This window comes from Dunckerocampus dactyliophorus, chromosome 5 (genome assembly GCF_027744805.1).
Source record: "Dunckerocampus dactyliophorus isolate RoL2022-P2 chromosome 5, RoL_Ddac_1.1, whole genome shotgun sequence".
NCBI classification, from domain to species: Eukaryota; Metazoa; Chordata; class Actinopteri; order Syngnathiformes; family Syngnathidae; genus Dunckerocampus; species Dunckerocampus dactyliophorus.
The window spans coordinates 2160250-2183635 of NC_072823.1; the positions used below are offsets into that span (position 1 = coordinate 2160250).

Genomic DNA, 23386 nt, shown 5'->3' on the forward strand with positions numbered 1-23386 from the left:
ATTTGGACCCTGTGTTCAGCAGGTTACTGAGACCAAAACCCACAGCTCTTAGTCTTGCAAATGAGGTGAAGCCAGGGCCGAGCCAGAACAATAGATGCTAACGAGCCAGTATCAGAGTCGTTCATACCCAACTACAGGGAGCTACACTTCCCTTTGTTCGGAGGTGCTAATGGCAGGATTACTCCGCCCAGTCTTAGTGTAAGGAACCATAGGAGGAGGGTGTTGGCACAGCAATTCCGCCCACTCTTACTGTATTTAAGGCCTAGGCTACCAGCACTTGTTAGTTCACTGATGAAGCTCTTCGGATGAGGAGCGAAACGTTCGACACTTTCTTCACAGAAGTACAGATGACGTCTCAAGAAGCCTTTTCCTCGATGGACAACTCCTGTACGACTGAGAGCCTACACAGACGCATTGTGAAAGATAATATGGAAGTGGCAGTGGGCGAGGCAGGAATCGCCCCCTACAAACCTTGAAATCCTACCTACCTTGGTGTTCCTTGCATCACTTGCTCGTGACATGTTAATGCTGCCATTTCAATGTCCAAGCAGAAGCTGTAGTAATTCTACATTTGATCAAGGGTACTTAAAATTTGTCAGATCAAAACACAATTGTTACAAATGACTTCTATCAAAACACCACTGCCTGGTAGCGCACTCTGAGCATCAGGGGAACTGCAGTTCTTTTAGAGTAATCATAAAACTAGTCTGCAGTCGTCCCTTGTTTATCACAGTTAATTGGTTCCAGACCTGAACGAGATGAATTTCCACAAAGTCGGACTCAATATTCCATCCATCCATCTTCTATGTCGCTTGTCCTCACTAGGGTCGCAGGTATGCTGGAGCCTATCCCAGCTGACCCCGGGCGAGAGGCGGGGTACACCCGGACTGGTCGCCAGCCAATTACAGGGCCCATATAGACAAACGACTATTCACACTCACATGCATACCTATGGACAATGTAGAGTTGCCAGTTAAGCTAACATGCATGTTTCTGGAATGTGGGGGGGAAACCAGAGTACCTGGAGAAAACCCACGCACACACGGGGAGAACATGCAAACTCCACACAGAAATGCCCAACGGAGATTGGAACCCAGATCATCATGTGTTTTGTCCCATCTGTTTGTCCCGTCATGTATATATTTTTTTAATACCATCTTGTGAACCCAATATTGTATTGTGTATGGTATCACTTTGTGAGCTGATTGCATAGTGGCACCCCTTGTAGCCACCATACAGTGGATCACATGTGTCTTTTCATTCCCAGGGCGACACAGTTCCGCTGGATTCAAAAGGAGGGTACGGGCGAGCGACAGAGCTGGGGGGTAGACCATGTTTACATTGGAGAGGCCTGCCCGGGGCTCTGCAGCGGACGTGGCTACTGCACAAGTGGAGTAATCTGCATCTGTGATGAAGGATACCATGGTGGGCCACAAACAAAATTCACATGTCCAGAATCCCCCTTCCCCCATACCCAACGCCACAGATACACTGCAGGGAAACTGTATTTTTAGTATAGCAGAAAATGATCAGAACTGTGCATACTTGATACAAGAAGATGTTCCATGCACCGATAACAAAACTCATTTCCATCATTCTGCATCTGCCATGTGGCCCTCTCCTCCCTCCTGCACAGGGGATGACTGCTCCCTCTCCAGCAGTGACTTGCCCAGCTTCATCAAGGACAACTTCGAGTCAGGAAGTGTTTCTCAGGAGAGCTGGCAACTGATCCAGGGCGGAGGAGTGGGCAGCGGCTGTGGACAGTTGTCGCCACATGCCCATGGAGACTCGCTGTATTTCAATGGCTGTAAGATGAGGCAGGCTGTTACAAAGCCGCTGGACCTCACTCGAGCCAGGTACAGGTACAAGCAAATTGTCGTCACACGCTGACATCATTACTACAAGTGATCTCTGCCCGGGGAACGCAGACCTTGCTGTCAACTCTTGAGGCTGACTTCTCCCTTTAACCATGTCGCTTGTGTGTCTCCCTGCAGTAAGATCATGTTTGTGCTGCAGATCGGCAGCGTGGCACAGACGGATAGTTGTAACATAGCTCTGGATCAAGCCGACACGGTCGACAGAGCTGTGCTGCTGCAATACAGTGTCACCAATGGAGTCAGCTGGCATGTCATCGCCCAGCATCAGCCCAAAGACTTCATAAAAGCTCAGAGGGTCTCCTACAATATTCCACTGTAAGTGACCTGCACAGTATGCATTATACTTGTATTTAGTCAAGGGGCAATACTATGGAAAGTCAATTTGGGTATACTTTAGAGTACAGACTTTAGTGTACAGATTATATAGATTTACTATGTGATAACGTATGTATGTATGTAGCAGCAGGAGGTGTTGACATGTATGTATGCTAGTTGGTTAGTTAGACTCATTTCTCTCACAATGAAGATGAAATTCCCCTGCTTAAGCCCCTTTTAGGTTTGGGATTATCCACCGGTGCTTTGTGATTTACTTTATGATTTACTTATGTATGATTCAACACATTGCCATTATTGTCGAAATAGATGGCAACACAAGTGAGTAGCAAGATGATTGTTTTGCCTGTCAAGCATTGCGGTAGTAGCGTCATGGTTTGGGGCTGCACGAGTGCTGGCGGTCCATTAAAGGAAACATGAAGCAGAGCATGATCCCTCCCTTGGGAAACTGGGCTGCATGCTAGTTTTTCAATGTAATAACGACCCAAAGACACCTCCAAGGTGGCAAGGGTCTTGCTGAGGAAGCTGAATGTGTGTCTTCAGACCAGAGCCCAAATGAGCACCTGTGGGGCATTTAAAAAGCAGAAGGTGGAAGAAAAACATTCACCAGCTCCATCCAGTGCAACTCTGGTGAATTCCATGCCCAAGAGGATTAAAGCAGGGCTCAGTCAGACTTTCAGAGACTGCTGTACTAGCTGTACACTGACTACTCCAAAGTTTCATTTCCATAGTATTGTTTCTTGAGAAGATGTAATAAAATGGTTCCTGGAATGAGATACTTGATATTCTGCGTTCCAAGTTGGTTCTCCAACATTACTATGCTTTCTCCAGAGAGGCGAGGGTTAAAGGCGTGATGCTGCGATGGTGGCAGCCACGCCATGGCGGCGTGGGACATGACCAGTGGGCGTTGGACCATGTGGAAGTAGTTCTGTGAGTACCATACACCCGGCCAGAGCCTGGCCTCCCATCAGAGCCCAGATCCGCCCTTGTCTGATCCTGCATCACCCGTATAAACAGCACCCTCTCTCTACTCCAGTCCACACATACACAGGAATACAGTGCAGTGCACACAGACGTACAGTAAGCGCACATCCACATATACATACGTGTGCAGTGAGCTTCATCACTTCTGGTGTCAGGCTAGCAGGAGCATCACTGGAGTAATGCTTTTAAGGGTTCTCTTTGTGGATGGCTGGCAAATCATCATATTTTCAGTGCCTTGTGGAAAATTCTTTTTTTGTGGTAAATAATCTTTTATGATTCTATCAACAATTCTGCAGGACACTGAAGGTATCGTGGCTGATTATCAGCTCGCAAATGAATTGTGTTGTTACCATGAAGCAGTTTGAATGCATTTCCTGCATGTTGCTGGGGATATGACGGGTGCAGATTGCTCATTCAGACCTGAACCCAGTGCATTAAAAGGCGTATCATGGACGTTTGCATACACACTTCAGCCCCACTTCCTCCAAACAGTACAGTACGGTACAGTACTGTTAAGTAACTTCTGTGTGTGACACCCTTCTCACATTAGACACCGTAGTCCATTGACTGGTCGACAGGAAGCCGTCAGTGCATCAACGGGTATATCAAACGGTCACGATGGTCGCTTTCAGAGCGGCTGGTGCACTGTACAGTGTTGTGTACATCTCCTTTGTTGAATTAATTGATAGTGTCATGCTGCTATGACGTCACACTGTACGCAGAGATGTCGGGATCAGGATTTAGCAGTCAAACCAAAGTAGAGCTGCAGCTAACGAGTATTGTCTTAGTCGATTAAGCTGAAGCTTATTGTTTTGATGAATGGATTAATTGGCCCGAGAAGGACCAGAGCAACATGAACCAAACACAAACAGTTTGTGTTTTAGTGGGCAACATACAGTATCAGAAAAGAGGCAAAAAATGTCAAAATGGCAAAAAATGTCCAAAGTCAAAGCTGATGTGTGCGAATACGTTATTTTTGCCCAAAACACAAAAATAATAGGTCTGCTTTCATGGATGGCTAAGGAAATGTAAAATATTCACATTTGAGAGGCTCAAATCAGAGGATATTTACCGTAAATTCCGGTGTATAAGCCGCACCCACTAAATTTAGAGGGAAAACCACATTTGTACATACAAAAGCCACACCGGTGTATAATCCGCATGTGTCCACGTCATAAAGTGGCACGCACCAGTCAGCTCTTTATTTGACAGAAGCTAATCATGAACTATGAAAAAAGTCAACCCATTGGAAATTGCAGGAGGTCATTACTCAAAATAACAGTCTGACTCACAGTTTCTTCTTACAAACATTAAACTCATCACACAGCAACTTAATATACAGTATATATATATTCAAATGTATAACATTCAAACGTTATACCTCACAAATATAGACACATGGACCAATACGAGTTTAAAATGGAAAAAACCCATAAAGCATTTCATTTGAGAAAACCAATTCATTGGAGGAGCATAGAAACTTGTGGATGGTTCTGCAATGCTGACTCTGTCCACCAGAGGGAGCCACAGGACATGGAGGCCAAAGGCCGGGAGTTGACATCATTGCAGCACCCCATGAATGCTCAGATGCAATGCCTTATGGGAAAACTTTAACATGTTTTTTTTTTTACTCAAATTGGGACATGTTTGTATATTTGTACACCTTGTGAGTGTTAAGTTGCTGTGTGATTATTTTGTTGTTGGTAAAATGTTCTTTGAAAGATGACATCCTGAGTCAGACAGCTATGTTGTTACATAAAATGACCTCCTGCAATTTCCAATGGGCTGACAAGCTCGGTGTGAGTGCACTGATAGCTCGTGATTGGCTCCTGCCAAAGAAAGAGCTACCGTTTCCTCACGATATTAGAATTTAGCCGTAAATTTGCCACACTGCTGTATAAGCCGCAGAGTTCAAAGTTTAAGAAAAAAGTATCGGCTTATACACTGGAATTTATGGTACATTTTGAAATCAACAAACAATTAGTTTAATACCAAAATAGTTGTTGATTAATTGGATTAATTGTTGCAGCTCTAAACCAAAGCATGCTGAACTGAACTGTACTGCTTCTTGGAACCGTGCTTTAAGTGCCAAACCGAGCTGCCCCCTGGTCTATGTGGCTGTGACCTCTCACCCTGCCTCCCTCGCACCCCCTGCATGTTTTCAACTCTCAACAGCTCAGAAGTGTGTGACAATGAGCCTCACAGTGTTTTATTTCTCTCTGTTCGCCACTTCTACCCATTCCCTTCTTTTTCTTTTTTTGCTCCCTCCTCGCTGCTTCATGTGTTTGATGACTCCTCCTTGTATCCAACCTCCTCATCCTCCACTTCCATGCCTTTTTCTCTTTCATTCTGCTCTACGCTGGATGGTTTACTGCTGTCTCTCTCCTCTTTCTCTGAATCATCATCATTCCATCGACTATGACTTTTTCTTCCTTCTCTCTTCGTTCTACCTCCTCTCCCGTCCCTCCCACTTCCTACTCCGGGTGGCCTCTGCCTCCCCCTCCCCAGGCCACAGCTCCTACCCCCCCACACCTTTCTTGGAGACAGCACTCCCCTCCACCTGCCACTCCCCTCCCGTGCTCTAACCTCTGCTCTCTTCTGTATTCTGCTCCCTCTGGCATGGCTGTAGCGTCAGGTAAGTTCACCGCCTCTCCCTGAATGCAGCCCCCGCACCCCCATCCCTCACAGTCCCTATTCTTCCCCTCTTTGCCAGCCCTCCTCCTTACACACACACACACACACACACACTCCCTCGGTTTCACCCAGCCCTCACCATCACCACAGTCCTCTCCATGACCTCACTTTCAAATCTCGAGTCCCACACAGTCCAGGTGGAGGCTCTGTCACACAAACGGAAAAACACCAAACCCAAAAAAGGTTCATTAAAGAACAGAAAATTTGGGATTCTACAGGGAGCTTGAAGTGGACAAAGTAACACAAATGTATTATTGTGTTAGTCTGTATACAATGTGTGAATCACTACACTTTTATCTGTTTTGTTTCTGCTGCTACCCCAATAAAAAAAAGATGCTGGATTGACAGCCAACCAATTCGCTGGCTTTAGCTTGGGTCAATCAATGCCTGGAACATTTTTTGGTTCACCTCAGCTATGATGCATCAAACATTTGGCTGGAGAGTTTTATGTGACTGGGCTGCTCCTTGCATGTCCTCACACATGGCGGGGGGGCCGACAACAGGGGTGTCCAAACATTTTCCTCTGAGGGCCGTATGCAGAAAAATCGGAAGGATTTGAAGCACTTTGATACAATGTGCATTTAAAGATGCGAAAACCAATCCAGTTAAGCAGAGAAGTGACACAGTTCTTTCACTGGACGTGAGCAAGAACAGAAATTACTCATGAATTGTGCAATTCAGTCAAAATGTTTACTCCAGTTTTTATACACGTAGTGCGCATGACACCAACAAATGTTTGGAAAAAAGCAATGAAACAACACAATTCACTTAATATGACAAAAACATTTTTGTCATACTGGAAGTTGTGATTACCACCCCGAATCGCTGCCATTTTGGCTCTGACATCACGTCGAGGACGCTTTCCGGCATCCAAACTCAAGAAAGCACAACCATGGATGCACAGCAAAGCAAACAGAAGAGAAATATTCACAACTATTACACAATAACAACATTCACTGATATTGTGTTGTGATGAGTAGTTATTAGTACATGGTACATTGTTACTACCTATATGTATACTGTACATCATCATTTACACAGTAAGCACTGTCTGCAGGCACTATTCCAGTTTCAGAAGCAAGGACTGCCTCTGCAGTTCATTCAGCATGTTATATAACACATGTAAATGTTGTTTGACGGGCAGTGGCTGCCCCTCCAATCTACTGAATGTCGAGGCTGCAAGATACAAGACAGTGCCAGCTGTCCCTGCTTAGCTCGCCTTGAAGTTTGGCATGAAAAACAATCTTATGATTCTAAGATTTGTGAAATGGACTTACTTACTGCCACCTTGGCACACTTTTACACACTCGAACGTCCACTGGGTTTTTGACTTGTTTACTTCCATCTGCGTCAGTGCTTGTGTTTTCCCGGTCATGGAAAGATAGTCAGGGCAGGTGATGGTGGAGGCACCCTCCGGTAACACACGCTCAGTCCCAAACTTTCCCTTACCTGAGGCACAGAAAACAGCTGTCCTCAAAATGTGCCGAACATAAAACCAATGAATCTGACGTGGCGAATGGCATCTTTTGGAAATATGAACAGGAAAAGCCTGCCACACAACGAGCAGGCATAACATCAAAACAATATATATATATATAATAACAGAAAATCAACATAAAATATAAAACGGTGTATGTCATTTTTAGTTCTGAGAGGGAGGGTTCTCGAAGTCACGCCACTTCCTCCTCGATACGGCTTCTTTCCTCAATGGGCAAACAGGGAATCACACCGATGCGGGACCTCGCTCTCACGGCACGTAAAAATGTGCTTGAATAAACAGGTCTCGACGTGGACGAGTCCATATCCATAGGATAAAATATATTACGTAAAAGATGACAGAGCTGCTTAAAAGGCAGCCTCGGAGGTGGCTCTGGTTTAAAAAAAAAAAGTGTATCTATGTTACACATATCGGTATCGGTTGATATCGGAATGGGAAATTGAGAGTTGGACAATATCGGCATATCGGATCTCTGCAGGGACATAACAGACGGCAAGCTACCGCGCTAACTAGTTAGCCTCTCCAGTTTCCTTTTTCTATTTTATGGAGTGGGGAAGAAGGACGTACCACTTCCACACGGAATGAGAGAAGAACCTTTTTTGCAGTGTGAAAGGTAATCTAATCTAATGTCTTGTCTCCCAACTTTACTGATGCCTAGTGACCACAATACTACATATAACTTGTCCCCTTCAATATTTTTGCACTAATAATAGACCATAGTCAACCACGTTAACAGCGATCATTTATTCATTAAGTATTTTATGAAAAACCGTGATATAGCGAGGGAGGACTGCATGCTCTTCAATGTTATTTTTCACAGAGAAAATAACAAGATTAACATGTTTTGGTGTCATGAGCACTTTAAATTTAGTATACACAATTCAGCTTTTGCAACCCCGCAAATTCGTGGCCTTTACCAAAACATTCTTTTTTTATTATTACTATTATTTATTGGTATTATTGATATAATTACTATTTTGTGCACATAAAACCATAATTAGGTCAATTACTGGTAGAAACCCTGTCTCATTTGACCTACACTGGTAAAGCTTGAAAGGCCGCACGGTGGACTAGTGGTTAGCATGTTGGCCACACAGTCACAGTCTGGATATCGGACCTGGATTTGATTCTCCCCTGGGCATCTCTGTGTGGAGTTTGCATGGGAGTTTGCATGTTCTCCCCGTGCGTGCGTGGGTTTTCTCCAGGTACTCCGGTTTCCTCCTACATTTCAAAAACATGCATGTTAGCTTCATTGGTGACTCTAAATTGTCCATAGGTATGAATGTGAGTGTGAATGGTTGTGCCCTGCCATTGGCTGGTGACCAGTGTGCCCCGCCTGTCGCCCGAAGTCAGCTGGGATAGGCTCCAGCATGCCCCCGGCACAAAATAGTCAGAGGCAATCTTCAACTTCTTCTTTATATGCAGTGAATCAACTGGATATTTACACCCTTAGTCACACACACCACAAACCAACAGGAGTGCGTACTCACGATGCGACCAGAAATAACACAAGTAAGACCTGTGCAAGACACAATGTAACGTACATGCAAAACAATCCTATTTTAAACAAATGTGTAACCCAGAAGAAGCCCACGCGCGCGCTATCCCAGCATGACGTTACCCAGCATAACCTTGCGGGTTATAAATGATTCTAAAATTGTTTTGTTTTGCATGTACAAGTATATGAGTGTGTAATGCATCCATGTGGTGGTGCAGTTACATTGTGTGTTCCATGTGTGTTATTTCTTTGTGTATTTTTGCTTGCACTGTGAGAGGGAGGGCTTTGGTTTGATTCCCTGCTGTTGGTTTGTGTTACAGTGTCAAAATAGACTTTTATATGGCTTTCAATTTTCGCCCATTCCTGGGTGGTCTTGAGAGCGCAACCCCCGCGAACAGCAGGTACCTACTGCATAGCTGATGTACACCCGTTTTTGTGCGTCACGCCTGATTTCAGCAGAGGATGCACCTCTTTATCTTCCGTTACGGCACCCCGATGCGACCTCCTTGATCCTCAGTCATCATGACTGATCTGAGACATTGTAAAAATAAATTGCTCCCAGACTGTGGCGGAAATGATGTTATACACAAGGCACACCTATGTGTGGCGCTGTAAACAGACCACGTGACAAACCCACCTATACAAAACAGAACGCATGCACATAAGTGGGTCATCTTCCGCTTTCCAAGGCTCGTCTAGGCTTACGACAAAGTGGACTTACTTCTGACAGTCATTTTGGAGTACAGTGTTCCCTCGTTTATCGCGGCGGATAGGTTCCCAAAATAGCCCACAATAAGTTAAATCCGGGAAGTAGCCAAATTTAATTTATTTTTTTACAATTATTATATGTGTTTAACGGCTGTAAAACCCCTCACAATACACTTTATACACGTTTCTCAGACAGGCATTAACATTTTCTCACATTTCTCTCTTGTTTAAACACTCCTAAAGTTGAAAAACCTTTGTTCTAATTTGAAGGGTTGGCACAAGAAATTATGACGTGACTCACACGCATTTCACTCCTCTGGGCGCCGCACCGCCGAAGCGTTTTTGCATCCTTGTTAAGACATATTCTTGCTGTGGTCCTATTTTCCTCATCCTCCTCCTTGAACTGAAGTTTCGTTTATACAGCATGTCAAAAGTCCAACTTTGTGTGCGACGGTTGCCGTCCTCTGGCTTTTTGGGTGCATAAGTTTTCGCCGACATTGTGGATTTTGTCGGTGAGAAACTGGCAAACATACAAAGACTACAAGCTGTTTGCTAGCATGACACACGAGGAGATTGACTGACAATGGTCTACAGCCAATCAGGACGCAGAAGATGATGGGCAGTGCAGACAAAAGAGAGAGGGAAAAGAGAGACACCACCTAGAACAGAACTACAACACTCAACTTCCCACGATGCAACAATGCAATTCTTCTTAAAGGCTCAGGCTCGGCCTGTAACACACTGTAAAAAAATAAATAAATAAAAATAAATAAAAAACTCACTTCTGGTCACGTGACGGCGAGGGGTTGGCGTCGGGTCGGTGACGTTGTCATATTTGTAAAACAGCAGTTTGGCTGTCAACCGGCGTTTTCAGATTTTCCCACTCTGGAAACCCTTTTTAAAAACTACCGTTTCATGGCACCCAGAGCACCGTTTAAGGCAACTGAGATGGACCTCCCCACTTTCACGGCTCTTTGTGAATGTTTGTCTGCGCTCATCCCTCCATCCTCACACCGTACACCATCTAACCTCCCGCCCACTCCCAGCCACCCTACACCCCCCCTCCCCCCAACCCCCGCTTTGCAGAGCGCCTCCCTGGCTGCACACCTGGCTCACTGGCACCGCCCTGCTGGATTGGAAGAGACAATGAACAGGCTAAGCAGCTTTTGACTCTTGTCTTATAGTTTCCACACCTTTGTCTGCTCACAACCATGCGCTTTTTTTTTCTGACCTCACTCCATGGTGTGTGAGCGTGTCCTTTGTCTCCATGTAGTTGTACCAACACGTTGTAGCTGCACGACATAAGAAAATCCACGTGTGTAGAGTAGTGCCAGTGTTGTTCTTCTTTACTGCTAACATCAACATCCCCCCCCCCTGTGTTTGTATTCTCTGCAGCACCCGTAAACAAAATTACATGATGAACTTTGCCAGACAAACGGGCTTGCGCCACTACTACAGCCGCAAGCGGCGGGCACTGCTGCAGCGTGCCTGAACCACCGCAGATGGGATTTGCCCCTTCTCAACCTCCCGGCCACCTTCATACCTTCTATCGCCAAATCAAGTCCGTGCTTCAGCCAAATCCGACCCATTGCATCCCCATAACGCTTTGGCAGGAATGAAACTCAGCAGACAGGAGTGACGCGGCCATTTTCTTTTCCTTTTTTACCATGGATGGTCAGGGTTTGTAGTTGTTTTCTAAAAGTGTTGCTCCACGTGGTTCCTCTTCCCACCTGGCACCATCTCCTGCCAATCCCATATCCGCACCTCCTTCCCCTCTTTTCCAACCACACTGTGAAATTGAGAGATAAAATATCACTGATGAACTGACCAGCCAATTTGGAGACTCCCACTGAACCGCCAAGGGGGGGATCGCTCCAAACCGCCAGCCTGGAAGCCAGGAGAAAGACCACGACCAGGATACTGGATACCGACCACGAAGAGGAAATAACGCAGAAAAAAGTCAAAAAATATAATACTGTGTTCTTGGTGTTTTTGTGTGTCTGTGGGTTCTTTTGTGCTGAATTGACTGTGGTGTTTGTTTCTTTGTTTGTTTTCTACTAATTCATATGATATTAAAGGGGGGGGCGCTGGGTTCTGCTTCCTTTCCCCTAACTATCTTACCAGTGCGGGCAGCATTGAAACACTTTCTGGATGGGCAAAGAAAATGTTTAAAAAAAAATGACAGACTTAAAAATGTCTTTTTGTTCATTAAAAAAAACCCATCATTTTATATATGTTGGCTCCCGAAAAATAGAGATATTTATGGTATATGGCTCTTCACGTGACCTATTTAAGATGCACTGTGCGTGAACTCTATGTTATTTTTCGAGTGTTAAGTTATTAGGCAGTGGAGTCAGGTTCTCATACTGCATCATCGCCGCTCTTCTCTTGTGCTGTTCCCCCTTTCCTCCACCCCCCTCTCTGCTGATTACTGATACATGGAGGTGAGGCTCTGTAAGTGTTGTTATTTGAAGTCTGTGTAACATGGACCCTCTGCCCTCAGTGTAACTCCAGTATAGCAAACTCCTGTACATATACTGTATGTATATCCACTATGGGGAGACCCAGCAGCCTTAGAAAAGGGAAATAAAGAACTGCCCACACCTCAGATTGGACAAATTGCTTCCACATTTCTCTTTCCAGACATTCAACACTTAAATATTCTCTGGTTGACCGATGATAACAGTGAGACATTGCATAAACAGTTGAACACAATGAACACAGCACATTCAGCCCCCCCCTCCATTCACCTTAAACGGGTATTACAGTGGAACCTCGGTTAGCATCCACCCCCGGTTCGCGTTGAAAATGTACGCCAAAATTGTGTCCCAGAGCTGCTGACAAGGAACCGGAAGTCAGCTCTGTCGCCCATCTGTGATGTCATCAGCGGTTGACTCTGTGTCAAAAATAGGCATTTTTATGGGCGTATGCAATGCGTACCCGGAACGCAAAAGTAGTTATTTTTTAAATGCATGAACATGAATTGTCAATAACCATCGTAAATATATGTAATATATTGTGGGGTTATTTTAATAGTGACGCTTGTTAATATACTTAGCTAGCTTAGTAACTTAGTTAGCATGTGGATGTTTCTATTATCTGTAACGCATTACAATAAAGTACACAAAATTACAGTAGTTAATGAGGAACGAATCTACCTAACCCTAACCTCGACTCATTAGTCATTAGTTCTTCAAGCAAGGGTCCCCCCTCCACTCCCAAACACATTAAGATATACAGTATAGACATTTGAGAAATAACAATGTTTTTTTTCTGATATCATACCCATAGTGCGAGTGGACAATTTATAAGCCCTTTTTCTTTATTTCATAAATTATTTTACTTTTTTTTTCCGCCACTGAAAAAAATACACACAAAAGCATTAATGCTTGGAAGACAAATTTGTATGGATGGTATTTCCCCATTCAGGAAAAAAAATTAAAAAGATGAATCCTCTAGATGAATCCATCATTGCACTCTATTTATGGTTGTTTACATTGAAATATAACTGCATTTTTAATGCGTTTTATTCTATTTATTTATGTATGTTAAACGTAACCGGACATGACGTAAAATTTGCTAAAGGAGGAAGTGAGGTAGCCCTTCCGCAAGCGCGGGACCGTTTGCGTTCCGGGTACGTTTTGCGCCGACCGGATTTAGACGCATTCTGCGCTGCGTAGAACAGAGGCGCAAGTATTGCGTAGTGACAGGCGTGTCGGTTATTCGCCATTTTTGCCATGGCACTTGCCATTTTGCCATATAATGAAATCACCATTTGCAACTATGTCTAAATTATGCCCATTTTTACTGTATTTTGTTGAAAGAGAAACAAAAGACAGGGCAGGAATATATTATAGTTCAGTTTTTGAAATGAAAAATGTGTAAATTACTTTTAAAAAATGTACCAGTTGCCTCTCTTCCTTTGAACTATGCATTGTTGAACTGTTGCAAAGTCGTTGAGTAGTGAAATAATTGGAAATGTTGCAGTACCATTCTGGGTAACAGAGACACAGTGAAGTCATTTGACCCATCCATCCATCCATCTATCCATCCATCCATCCATCCATCCATCCATCCATCCATCTTCTACCGCTTATCCGAGATCGGGCCGCGGGGGCAACGGCCTAAGCAGGGAGGCCCAGATTTCCCTCTCCCCGGCTACTTCGTCTGGCGGATCCCGAGGCGTTCCCAGGCCAGTTGGGAAACATAGTCTCTCCAACGTGTCCTGGGTCTTCCCCGAGGCCTTCTACCCGTCGGACATGCCCTGAACACCTTCCCAGGGAGGCGTCCGGGAGGCATCCTGACCAGATGGCCAAACCACCTCATCTGGTGCCTCTCAATGCGAAGGAGTAGTGGTTCTACTCCGAGTCTCTCCTAGATGACAGTGCTTCTCACCTTATTCCTAAGGGAGAGCCCAGCCACCCTATGGAGAAAACCCATTTCGGCTGCTTGTACACGCGATCTTATCCTTTCGGTCACTACTCAATGCTCACAACCGTAGGTGAGGGTAGGAACGTAGATCGGCCGGTAAATTGAGAGCTTTGCCTTTTGGCTTAGCTCTCTCTTCGCCACGATAGACCGATGTAGAGTCTGCATCACTGCAGACGCCCCACCAATTCACTTGTCGATCTTGTGTTCCATCCTTCCCTCACTCGTCGGGGGCAGGATCTCATCCCCGACCCAGAGATGGCATTCCACCCATTCCACCCCACAACCATGGACTCAGACTCGGAGGGGCTGATTCACATCCCGGCCGCTTCACACTCGGCTGCGAACCGATCCAGTGAAAGTTCATGGCTCGATGAAGCCAGCAGGACCACATCATCTGCAAAAAGCAGAGACCCAATCCTGCAGCCACCAAACAGGAACCCCTCAACGCACTGGCTGCGCCTACAAATTCTGTCCATAAAAATAATGAACAGAATCGGTGACAAAGGGCAGCCCTGCCGGAGTCCAACCGTCTCTGGAAACGGGTCCGACTTATTGCCAGCAATGCGAACCAAACTCTGACGCCGGTCATACAGGGAATAAACAGCCTGAATTAGCTGGTCCGATACCCCATACACCCGGAGTACTTCCCACAGAATTCCTCGAGGAACATGGTCGAATGCCTTCTCCAAGTCCACAAAATGTAGACTGGTTGGGCAAACTGCCGTTCACCCTCAAGGACCCTGCTGAGTCATTTGACCCTAAATGTAATATTTCACACAATTGTGTTTTCCCGAGTTGAGGACATATATTTTGATATTTTCCATTTTTTTTCCCCCTCTTCTTGACAAGTTTGTATAATAGGGAGCACCCTATAAACCCGTTTCAATACAAACTGTGATTAACGTTTAAAAAATTTTCTGAGCTCTAACAATGGGTATCCATCAACTATCATATGAGAGACATGGTAGTAATGTTATAATCCATTCCTGTTACCCAGGAAGGAATCTTAAAATTAATCTGTGCTGAGTTGTATACAGAACACTGGTAAACACGCAAAGCGCTTCAATTGTCATCTTTACTTTATTTTCCAACTTTAAGCCCTTCGTCGTCTTTGACCCATGTCAACATTTAATAGTTACAAACATTCATCCTAGGTTAATTATCAGGCTGGACAGTTGCTGACCCTTGAAAACAGAACACACACTGTAGCAGATTTTATTCAAAGTTGACCCTGATACTGGAGATCGGCCGCAGTTTTATCATCACAACCAAGTTTGGGAATAGCAAAAGAAAAATGTTCACAAATGTGATGCATGGAAAAAAAAGGCTTGACATCTGCTCAAACTCCACACATTCTGACACGCTGACATCCTTGGACTGTTTGCTTGCCGGTGCTGTCTTGGGGGTCACAGAATAGGCGTGGGCTGCTGAGTGAGCAAAAGTCCAAAGCGTTTCTTCAACGTCACCCTGTGTCGAGAGAACTTGTCGTCCGGGGAGAAGCGTGCTGGGTGGGCTGAGCTGGTGGGCTGCCCATTCGGTGCTACTTTCTGCAGAGGGAGAATGCACAAAACAGATTTCCTCAACAGTAGAAAAAGGAGTATTGGCATATTTAATTACCTTAATGCAGTGTAAAAAAAAAACAAACACATTTCATGTATTTGTTTAGTGATACCATTATTTTTATAATGGCAGTAACAGACAAGCTACGGGCTGTAAATGACATGCAGTTTGGACACCACTGACTTTTGGGGTGTTTATGTTGTGACACTTTTGAGTTTAACTGAGGTTATGCAGCCTGCTGTTTACCAACCATTGGCAACTAACACATTGAACCATATTGTGACTAAAAGTAGGTTTATTTTCTTAGTAACCACTTCCAATCCACCATACACCGAAAACACATTTGTGTCCTAAACTGTAATCGTCAAGCTAGCTGCTAGCTTAACAAAACATGCTAAACAGGACGTTACCTTCAGAGTGTACACTCGATCTCCGTTTTCGTCCAGGTGATACTGCAGGAACATGTTGACGGTTTCTGGTTTCAAACCGCGTCCAAAAACACTGTTGGGTTGATGTTTTCGGGAGGGAAAAATAAACTCCCACAGGATTTGTTGACGCTTTTCGTCCTCACTCTTTCACACGTGTGGTGATGGGCGAACAAACCGGATATCCTGTTTGGGTTGGCGCTAGGCATTTTGGGAAAGCATCGCCAAAACAGTTTTAATGTACACACAGCTTGCTAAAACTTGACAAGAACCCGTTTAGCATGTATCAAATTCACTAAATTGCGAACAGCAAAATACATTACGCTCACAGAATTCTACAATTTCACTAGATGGATCAACGGACAGAAAGGAGTTGCAATAAGACACAATGAACTGAGGAGGGCAGCAGTACGCCATTGTTGCGTCCAGCCAGTTGTATCTACGAAGAAGAAAATGTTGGCAAGGTGAATTTCAGTTAAAACATTTACATACCTGTCAACCCTGCAGTTTTCACCGGGAAACTACCCCATTTCCCCCTTATTCCACGTCGGCCTCTCGTTTTAATTTTCCGGGATTTTAATCTTCTAACTTGACTTTCATGAAAACAAAAATCCTCCTTTCCGTCCTTCAGACGGTGCAGCACAGCTTCCGGCCCGCGCCGCACCACATCCTGTAGCTGAGCAAGGCCTTCAAAATAAAAGCAGGTTTTGCGCCACAGGCAACCTAGTCTACTGTACAATACTTGCGGGGTTTAAGATCAGAATTTGTCTTATTTTTACAGAACAGCAATGTTGACAAGTATGTTTTGTTTAACAAATTAGAATAGGATGTTAATTGACGTGTGACACAGAAAGGTGACAGTATTTTATTAAAAGCTTTCATTTCAAGGAAATTCAGACAATTTAAAAACGGTTTTGATAAACCAGTTACAAATATACATATTCGTAGCTCAGTGCCTTCAGACCATATAGTTGTCTTTCCACCATGAACACTTTGTGATGCTCATGTTCACCAGCTGCCAACCATCACAACAACAGTCACAAATGTAAGCGTGATGGAGAAAGTGCTGGCTGTGAGGCCCACACAGGTGTTACAATATGGCCGGTTGCAACAAGCAAAGCTCATTGTGTAGAAGACTCCTTTGTAGGAGAGCTCACGAGTCTGGCTGCAAACCTTTTTTGGCATGCAACCCATGGCCGAGAGAGCGCTATAGTTGCCATAGCGACCATCTGCTTTGAAGCACACCTCATGCGGGGGGCACTCGGTCACGACGGGCTCATATTTGTACTCCTTCTCCAGAATGGGCCTGAAAAAGCAGCGCAGGTTGGCACAAAGCAGAGAGGGCACAAGGTAGAGGAAGAAGACTGTGACATGTAGGAGCTGCGTCGTGGTCGACCTACGTCAAGAGACAAGAGAGACCTGGTTTGCTTCAAATTTAAGGTTTCTACCACAACCCCAGTTTACAATTTCAGTGAAGTTGCATAAATTGAATACAATGCAGCAGAGTTCATCGAGCATCTTCTACACAGATCGTCCATATGGTTTGATACTGTAAATATGTACACACTTCAGTGTGTACATATTTACAGTATCAAACCAGATGGTCATTTTTAAATTTAAAAATGACCGTCTGCAAGTGACCACCTGTTAAACAACAACAAACAGCAGCAATGAAAATTGTAAAGTACTTCTGGTTGTAATGTGGTCACATTACACCTTTTAAACCTTGAAGGCTGCCACATTGAAAAAAAAAAAAAAAAAGCTGAACAAGCAAATATTTTCTGGCGAAATAGCATGTTCATTGTTGGACACAATTCGGGGAACAAGCACGATAACTTGTTTCAAATTTACATTCTAGACCACTAATAAAAAGGTACACAAACTGACCGCTTAAACTTCATTACATCGACTGACATGCTATCAAATAACACGACAAATAGGAATCTGGGACAACCAGACATATCTGGGAATAACGGTCAGTGACTGCAGTGCCTTCTCGGACTTGTAGTTTAATAGTGATGCGTCGGTCGCAAACGAATCGGCTGTAAGAACCGGCTCTTTGAAATGAACGACAGGAGCGGTTCGCGTCGTTGAGTCAATTGGGAGCCGATTAGTTTTTTCCTCGTCTTTTTTGCTGTTTAAAAAGGGTGGTGCTTTTAGAGCCAATATGTTGGTGAGAAATTTGCATGAAGAGATTTGACCTATTTTGTCTATTGACATGGGTCTTTGTTTTTGTATTTTATTGCTAATACAACAATTTTGTAGCTGCTCATTGAGGTTTAAATAAATCAATTTAAATAAACATTTGATATTATGTATTTTTGTACATTTGTAATTCATTTTACACAATGCACATAATTTGGTAATAATTTTAAGGCAAAAAAAAAAATCTGAGGACCTACGTGAGAGCCAAAAGAGCCGGCTCTTTTTAGCAAGCAGAGCCAAAAGAACCTTCTCTCTGAAAAGAGCCAAAATTTCCATCACTATTGCTAAGTGATGCCTACAAGTTAGGATGACTTACCATTTTGAGACAAATCAGTTTTTGATTTTTCACGTGTGTCAAGTGGTTTATTTTCACAAAGCAGACGTTTCTTCAATGGAATTTATCAGCACAAAGCTTCCCGACTCCCAATGACTTGATCTAAACAGTATTCATGAGTAAAACTATCAGTTTCCAGTTTCCCGAATGTGCATCTTACAAACTGGTGTGAATATTTTCCTATGTCCATTAGGTGCACAGTGATGTCAATGAGCATCTTTAAAAGTCAAAACTTACATGGCCTTGCCTTGGAGGAGGACCTTTAAGTTGAGAAAGCAAAGCTTTGCAAAGCTCGTCTTCATCAGGTTTGACTGAAAGCCTTGTGTAGGCCACACCTTCAAATCACACACCTGATTGCAATATCTCCACACATCAATTTATTTGGTATATTCAGGAGGGCTGACAAATCCACCTTTTTTCCTTTCTCTGGAGCAATAAAACACACATCATCATTGTGATTCTTGTTAAAATAAACACATAATGACAATGTGATGAAACACAGTTGAGTGACTGTGGCCAACAGGCCTCCCCTTTGTCATCCAAACAGCAAACACACCTATGATGCGGGGGATGATGTGGAAGTGCTTGGGTCATTTGAACACATCCCCCAAAGCTGTTCCCTGAGAGCGTGAGTGACGTTTGAGTACTCGGCCTGTTCTGCCATCATCCCCAGCAGCATCTTCAGGATGGCCTCAGACTCGGGCGCCATGTTACACTTGTCCCTGCAGCAGCACTGGTGTCTCATTCGGTACTCTACCCCCATGTAGGAGACCACTTGACGGGTGCCACAGAGCTTGGCGTCCACGCAGCCCTGAGCAGACAGTGCGTGGTAGGCACCGTAGTAACCCCTGGAAGTGGTGCAGCGCTGGCCGGGTATACATTGGGTGGTGACGTTGGGACACGACTCCTCCTTGGGCTGAAGGGGGCAGAAGTAACACAACAGGCTGTCCAGGCCCAGAGCTTGGGAGAGCAGCACTGCCGTCACCATGATGGAGGTCAGTTGGACCAGTGTAAGGCTGCAACTATCACCCGGCTTAGTAACATTAAACAGCAGGTTGACACTGTGCATTTGTGTTGTTCACCTGCGGTTTCTTTGTGCTGCCATCGTGTGAGAGTGTCCTGAAGGTGGGATGTGCTGCAGCGCTCCAACAAGTTACACAGCGACTGATTTGCAAGCAGCAACAGGTGTGGTTTTTTTAAGTTCATTTATACACCATGGCACACACAAGCCACACAAACGCAACTGGATTTGTGTTTTTGGTTGTACGTATATTTACAGGCAAACTTAACAGTGCATGACCACAGTAATCTCTCCTCACTTCATGCTTTGAATTTCACTATTATGGTATTCCGAAAATATATTAATTAATAAATCATGCTCTTTTGTGGTTGAATACGGCCTGTTATTATTTAAAAAGAAAAAGCATAGTTAAGCAAGTTTTATGCTTGTTTTTTGCCTGAATTAAGCATAAAAATGGCTAAATGAACAAAAATATAAATAAGACACTTTCCAAGATGTTGTGATGATATGTACCATTCTACACTGGTCAGTAATGTTACTGTAATGTTTGTTGAGACACACCAGCACCAGACTTGAACAACAGGCTTTTATTGCAGCTTTCAGTGATCTCACAACAGGCACAATAATCCTTAACACGGGTTACTGTTGCGGCCGTAACCCACGCCGGGCTAAAACTCAACGCTGAACCCCTGACGTCACTTCCTGTCCGCCCCTCACTCAACTACACGAGCATGAGTTTTATTTATGTGTTGAAAAAACAAGGAACTGCTAACATGCGAGTCTGTTTTCTTATTTATGTCGAATAGGTCTTATTTTCTTTGCTAAGATTTACTGTATTAGGTAATGCGAGTGTAAAGGTGACTATAGGAGTGTTATTTCTAAGTCTAGAGGGCTGTAATAATGTTAAAAACCGTATTTAGAAGGCCATAAACAGGTTTTCTATGTTCTAACTACAAAAATACTTTAAATTGCAGTCCCGGTGAAAAGTCTGGACACAATTGCTCAAAACTTTCAGTGGTACTGCAGTGTTTGTATACTGCAGTAGATTGTTCCTTGTGGGAGTTTTAATTTCAACATTGCAATTTAAGCTTCCTATACAGACAAAGCTGACATTGCTAATTTAGTCCTGGTCTCCCCCTCTGTATTAACTCCCACATTTTGCCAAAAAAGGTTTCCTTCAACTTTGACACAAACCAACTCCTGTTTTTGCAACCCTTGTCCCAGTCTTGTTGTCCACATGCAGTGCATAGTTCACCATAAGGGCTTTGACGCAATTCACCTTTTTCCTCTTCCGATTTATCTTTTTTAATGCTGTAGGGTTAATTTAGGAGGATCTTCCGTCCTTGCACAGAGGTTCCTGTAAGGGGAGAACAGCCGAGATGAGCATGAGATATCATCATACACTGATTGGACCACAACATCAGGTACCACCTGCACAATCTCATGAGATCTAATACAAGAGCTGGATCAGAAAATATCGCCTTTACAAAGATAATTAATGCCCAAAGAGGTATTAATGTAACAGTATGTTTATTATTGTAGTTCGGTGTAGAACTGCAGTGCATTCTACTGAGAGCTATTTAGTTAAATAAGGAATAATTGTTATATTAATACCCCTGTGAACATTTAATTCATTTTATTGAATATTTAATTTTATAGTATTCATTGTAAATTCTGAAATTGTTGATACATTTTATCAAGGGAGTCTTTTAATTGTGCAGATGGGCTTAATGTTGGTTTACATAGTGGTGTGAAAGTGTTCCTTCCTGATTTTATTTTTTGCATGTTTGTCACACTTAAATGTTTCAAATCATCAAACAAATTTAAATATTAATCAATGACAACACAACTGAACGCAACATGCAGTTTTTAAACAAAACTTTTTATTATTCAAGAAGAAAAAAAAACAAACCTACATAGCCCCGAACCAGAGTGAGAGCCATTATCCACAAATGATGAAAACATGGAACAGTGGTCAACCTTCCCAGGAGTGGCCGGCCAACCAAAATGACCCCAAGAATGCAGCGATGACTCATCCAAGAGGTCACAAAAGACCCCCCCAACATCCAAAGAACTGCAGGCCTCACTTGTCTCAGTTAAGGTCAGTGATCATGACTCCACCATAAGAAAGACACTGGGCAAAAATGGCCTGCATGGCAGAGTTCCAAGACCAAAACCACTACTGAACAAAAAAGGCTTGTTTCAGTTTTGCCAGAAAATATCTTGATGATCCCCAAGACCTTTGGGAAAATACTCTGTGGTCTGACGAGACAAAAATTGAACTTTTTGGAAGGTGTGTGTCCCATTACATCTGGCGTAAAAGTAACGCCACATTTCAGAAAAAGAACATCATACCAACAGTACAATATGGTGGTGGTAGTGTGATGATCTGGGGCTATTTTGCTGCTTCAGGACCTGGAAGACTTGCTATGAATAAATGGAACCATGAATTCTGCTGTCGACCGAAAAAATCCTGTCGGAGAATATCCGGCCATCTGTTGGTAACCTCAAGCTGAAACCAACTTGGGTTCTGCAGCAGGACAATGATCCAAAACACACCAGCAAGTCCACCTCTGAATGGCTGAAGAAAAACAAAATGAAGACTTTGGAGTGGCCTAGTCCAAGTCCTGACCTGAATCCTATTGAGATGCTGTGGCATGACCTTAAAAAGGCGCTTCATGCTGGAAAACCCTGCAATGTGGCTGAATGACAACAATTCTGCAAAGACGAGTGGGCCAAAATGCGTCCACAGCGCTGTAAGAGAGTCATTGCAAGTTATCACAAACGCTTGATTGCAGTTGTTGCTGCTAAAGGGTGGCCCAACCATTTTTTAGGTTTAGGGAGCAATCACTTTTTCACACAGGGCCATGTAGCTTAGCATTGTTTTCTCCCTTAATTATAAAAAGTTTCATTTCAAAACTGCATTTTGTGTTCCGTCATAGACTACAAACATGCAAAAAATAAGAAGTCAGGAAGGGGGGCAAACACTTTTTCACACCACTGTATGTACATGAATGTAACTTATGTTATTAATATTGCTAGATCGTGCATACAGTTAGCTCTTCCTCACTGTCCAGTGCACCATGGTCCCAGGCATGGTCTTCCTCTGCAGGGTCGTAGCTGTACACTGGAATCAGTCTGTGGCGCAGCTCATCTAATCTAACAAACAGAATGGACAGCATAACTGCCTTGAATCATCTTCAAGTATTCTGAGTAAATGGAAAAAAAAACAAGCTTACCTCATTCTCCTTTTGATATAAAGAACCTAAAGATGAGAACAACACTTATGCAGTCATGCGGTTAACCATGAAAGAAGAAGAAAATCGATATAGTCTTACCAAGGCTGTCGCGCATCCAACCAATGTGAGAATGACTAAAGGGATGAGAGCGGCGCAGGCAACAAATCTGTTGTCAGTATTTGGAGGTGAAATGTGAGGAGTAGTGTGGTTAGGATGCATTTTCATGGGCTCCCTCCTCTGTGTGGCCCCCACGTGGCACCTTTGTGACACATTCAGTGGCGTATGACACTTTGGTGTGCCGATGCTGAGTAATGACATTGCTTATTGTGAAAGAAGACTTCGGAAAGTAACCACATACGTCATGCTCATTTTTTTTTTTTTTGTACCACCTTCAACCTGTTCGAGAACATTCCTGATGGAGGAGTGCACAACTGCTTTGTTTTCTAACAACAAGGAAGTGATTACACTTAATCACAGTGAAAGATACAATTGAAGAAGTCATGTTTCAATTCTCAATTTGATATGTCAGAAAAGGAGTAGGAAGAAGCAGAGCTTATTTAATCCTCCTCCCTCTTGGTC

The 23386-nt window shown here is 43.7% G+C and overlaps 4 protein-coding genes across 15 annotated transcripts in view; 2 read left to right on the plus strand and 2 right to left on the minus strand.

Annotated features, from left to right (window-relative positions):
• Positions 1-13376, plus strand: part of reln (reelin) — a 153403-nt gene extending 140027 nt beyond the window's left edge. The window contains exons 60-65 of one of the 5 annotated variants that reach the window (XM_054775502.1): positions 1268-1425; positions 1637-1862; positions 1995-2192; positions 3042-3140; positions 5703-5829; positions 10988-13376. In XM_054775502.1, the coding sequence (XP_054631477.1) occupies positions 1268-1425; positions 1637-1862; positions 1995-2192; positions 3042-3140; positions 5703-5823 (802 nt within the window). In that variant the 3' untranslated portion in view covers positions 5824-5829; positions 10988-13376. The other 4 variants (XM_054775503.1, XM_054775504.1, XM_054775499.1 and 1 more) reach the window with 4 other exon arrangements.
• A 1690-nt stretch (positions 13377-15066) lies between these two features.
• nop10 (NOP10 ribonucleoprotein homolog (yeast)) lies at positions 15067-16663 on the minus strand. Its single transcript, XM_054776918.1, has 3 exons — positions 16501-16663; positions 15994-16209; positions 15067-15570 (listed from the first exon to the last, which is right to left on the minus strand). The coding sequence occupies exons 2-3, from the start codon at positions 16045-16047 to the stop codon at positions 15430-15432; spliced, it is 195 nt and encodes a 64-aa protein (XP_054632893.1). The 5' UTR covers positions 16048-16209; positions 16501-16663; the 3' UTR covers positions 15067-15429.
• A 3542-nt stretch (positions 16664-20205) lies between these two features.
• LOC129181341 (small integral membrane protein 29-like) lies at positions 20206-23102 on the minus strand. Its single transcript, XM_054776426.1, has 4 exons — positions 22907-23102; positions 22808-22833; positions 22622-22727; positions 20206-20925 (listed from the first exon to the last, which is right to left on the minus strand). Exons 1-4 carry the CDS (start codon positions 23030-23032, stop codon positions 20893-20895), a joined length of 291 nt encoding a protein of 96 aa, XP_054632401.1. The 5' UTR covers positions 23033-23102; the 3' UTR covers positions 20206-20892.
• The window catches only part of pik3c2g (phosphatidylinositol-4-phosphate 3-kinase catalytic subunit type 2 gamma), a 35044-nt gene continuing 32467 nt past the window's right edge, over positions 20810-23386 (plus strand). For all 8 annotated transcript variants that reach the window (XM_054776416.1, XM_054776420.1, XM_054776421.1 and 5 more), the window contains exon 1: positions 20810-20992. The gene's annotated coding sequence lies outside the window, so the exon portion shown is untranslated. The remainder of the gene's footprint in view (positions 20993-23386) is intronic.

Bases quoted from the DNA above. Each gene is read 5' to 3' on its own strand.
- nop10 (XM_054776918.1), bottom strand. From the start codon at position 16,047: ATGTTCCTGCAGTATCACCTGGACGAAAACGGAGATCGAGTGTACACT. The intron at 15,571-15,993 runs GTAACGTCCTGT...CTCCCTCTGCAG, and splicing joins ATCGAGTGTACACTCTGAAG to AAAGTAGCACCGAATGGGCA.
- LOC129181341 (XM_054776426.1), bottom strand. From the start codon at position 23,032: ATGAAAATGCATCCTAACCACACTACTCCTCACATTTCACCTCCAAAT. The intron at 22,728-22,807 runs GTAAGCTTGTTT...TCTGTTTGTTAG, and splicing joins TATATCAAAAGGAGAATGAG to ATTAGATGAGCTGCGCCACA. The intron at 20,926-22,621 runs GTATGCACGATC...CTCCCCTTACAG, and splicing joins ACAGTGAGGAAGAGCTAACT to GAACCTCTGTGCAAGGACGG.